General features: G+C 46.9%; 1 protein-coding gene across 1 annotated transcript in view; it reads right to left on the bottom strand.

Annotated features, from left to right (window-relative positions):
• The window catches only part of Xrcc6 (X-ray repair cross complementing 6), a 22,823-nt gene that overhangs the window by 1,168 nt on the left and 19,735 nt on the right, over positions 1 to 1,920 (bottom strand). The window contains exon 12 of the mRNA XM_029469523.1: positions 779 to 892. Within this exon, the coding sequence (XP_029325383.1) occupies positions 779 to 892 (114 nt within the window). The remainder of the gene's footprint in view (positions 1 to 778; positions 893 to 1,920) is intronic.

Here is a 1,920-nt window from a genome sequence, read left to right as displayed (position 1 = left end):
AGGGCATCAGATCTCATTACGGATGGTTGTGAGCCACCATGTGGTTGCTGGGAATTGAACTCAGGACCTCTGGAAGAGCAGTCAGTGCTCTTAACCCCTAAGCCATCTTCTCCAGCCCAGCAGCCTAATTTTTAAAGACGAGGTAGAGAGACTGGAGATGGCCTAAGGTTTAAGTACATTTTGTACTCGTCTTGCAAAATGAGTTTGGTACCCAGAGTTACATGGAAGCTCATGACCACCCAGAGATCTGATACCCTCTTCTAACCTCTACAGGCAAAACACCCATAAAGTAATAAGATAAATCTCAAAGAAATTTTGTAAAATAGAGGGCTAGCAAATGGTTCATTAGATCCAAGTATTTGCCATATAAACCACATAAAGGTGGAAGAAAACGGACTCCACAGAGTTGTGCTTCAAGCTCCACACGTGCCATGGCACACATGTGCCCATACTCCCTCTCCCTCCCCCACACAAGGATACAATATAACCACTCCATTTGTGCTAAAATACACAGTTGTGTAGAAGTTTCTAGGCAAGGATTTAACACTGAGCCACAGTGTGCCATATATACAAATTTCTGAGAAGACCCGGCTGCAGCTCAGTGATAGATGACACTGCTTGCTTACTTGGGTGAGGTCCTGACTTTGACCTCCTCACCCACACAGTATACCCACCACCATTCCCAAAATGAAGAGGAAGGAGACAAATCCCCGTGAGGTAAGACCATGAAGCAGCTTTAAAGGGAGCATCTGTGCATCCATGCACACCCAGCCCTTACCTTGTTTTCTCTTGGCAGCTTTTCCCTCAGGGTTATAACCTGGAGGGTAGACGAGTTCTTTAAACTCATCTGCCAGGGAGCCCAGTCTTTTCTTTATGGCTTCAACCTTGGGTACTAGAAAATCAAAACAACACAGTATTCAGGTGAGTTATGTACATCCGAGAGACCTGCCACTTCCAGCTCTGTGGGGAACAAGAGAGCACTGAGTTGGGCTGAGGGAAGGGCTGGATACAAAGCAGCTGATTGGACCATTAAAACATGCAACAAAACCCTTCAGACATCCTTCATGCCTGGCATGCTATGTGAGGGACCTCCGTATATTCCCAAATCCTGGCAAGTGCCAGTCCCCCTTATTTAAACGGTGCAGTATTTTCATATAGCTCACACACATCCTCTTGCATCCTTCAAGTCACCAAGAACAAACATGAAGGTAGTCCTTCCTCACAGGCTGCTGAACTTAAGGATTCTCTTTTGCTAAACTCAGCTAGACAGTCCCCACAACCATGCCTGCTTATAACAACAGCTATTTTGTCTGTATTAAGAGGCCATGGACAACTGGGAAGCTAAGCGGGCGAGACTAATTGTTCTGGTCCTATTAACTGTTACAAGGACCTTCATTAACTCCAGTCTGCTTCCAGTGACTACTCATTTCCCTGTCACAGTCCATGTCTCATAAACATGCGAGAGCACCGCCATCAAGAAGAGGTCTAGAAAGAAGGCCAGGAGCCCAGGCCTGACAGGGCAGAGCAAGCACAGTGGTTCTGGGCACAGGCAGACTCAGTGATATCTCGTGCACCCACTACTGAATGCTCCACACCTGTAGCTTGGGGAAATCATTCCTTCTCTTAAAGTAAGGACCACAGTAGCCCCTGCTTCAGAATTCTGTCAGCTGAATCAGCACACAGGACAACAGTGCCTGCCACTGTCAGCCTTAGTCAACGTTATCAGCAGTCACACATAGACGTGGGGTGACCTAGTTAGTTCAGAGTCAGGTCTCAGGAGCCTGCCACTCTCCTCCTGTCACTGCAGAGCTAGCTCAATCTGTTCAAGACAGGCTAAGGTGACCTAGAAAACCTGTCAGGCGGAGGCGGAGACAGTCTGGACAAGGAGGTTTGGAGACATCTAAAAAAAAAAAAAAAAAA

The sequence above is a fragment of the Mus caroli genome, chromosome 15 (genome assembly GCF_900094665.2).
Source record: "Mus caroli chromosome 15, CAROLI_EIJ_v1.1, whole genome shotgun sequence".
Classification (NCBI taxonomy): domain Eukaryota; kingdom Metazoa; phylum Chordata; class Mammalia; order Rodentia; family Muridae; genus Mus; species Mus caroli.
Note: the sequence above shows the minus strand (reverse complement) of the source record. Positions and strands in the feature narration are given on the sequence as shown.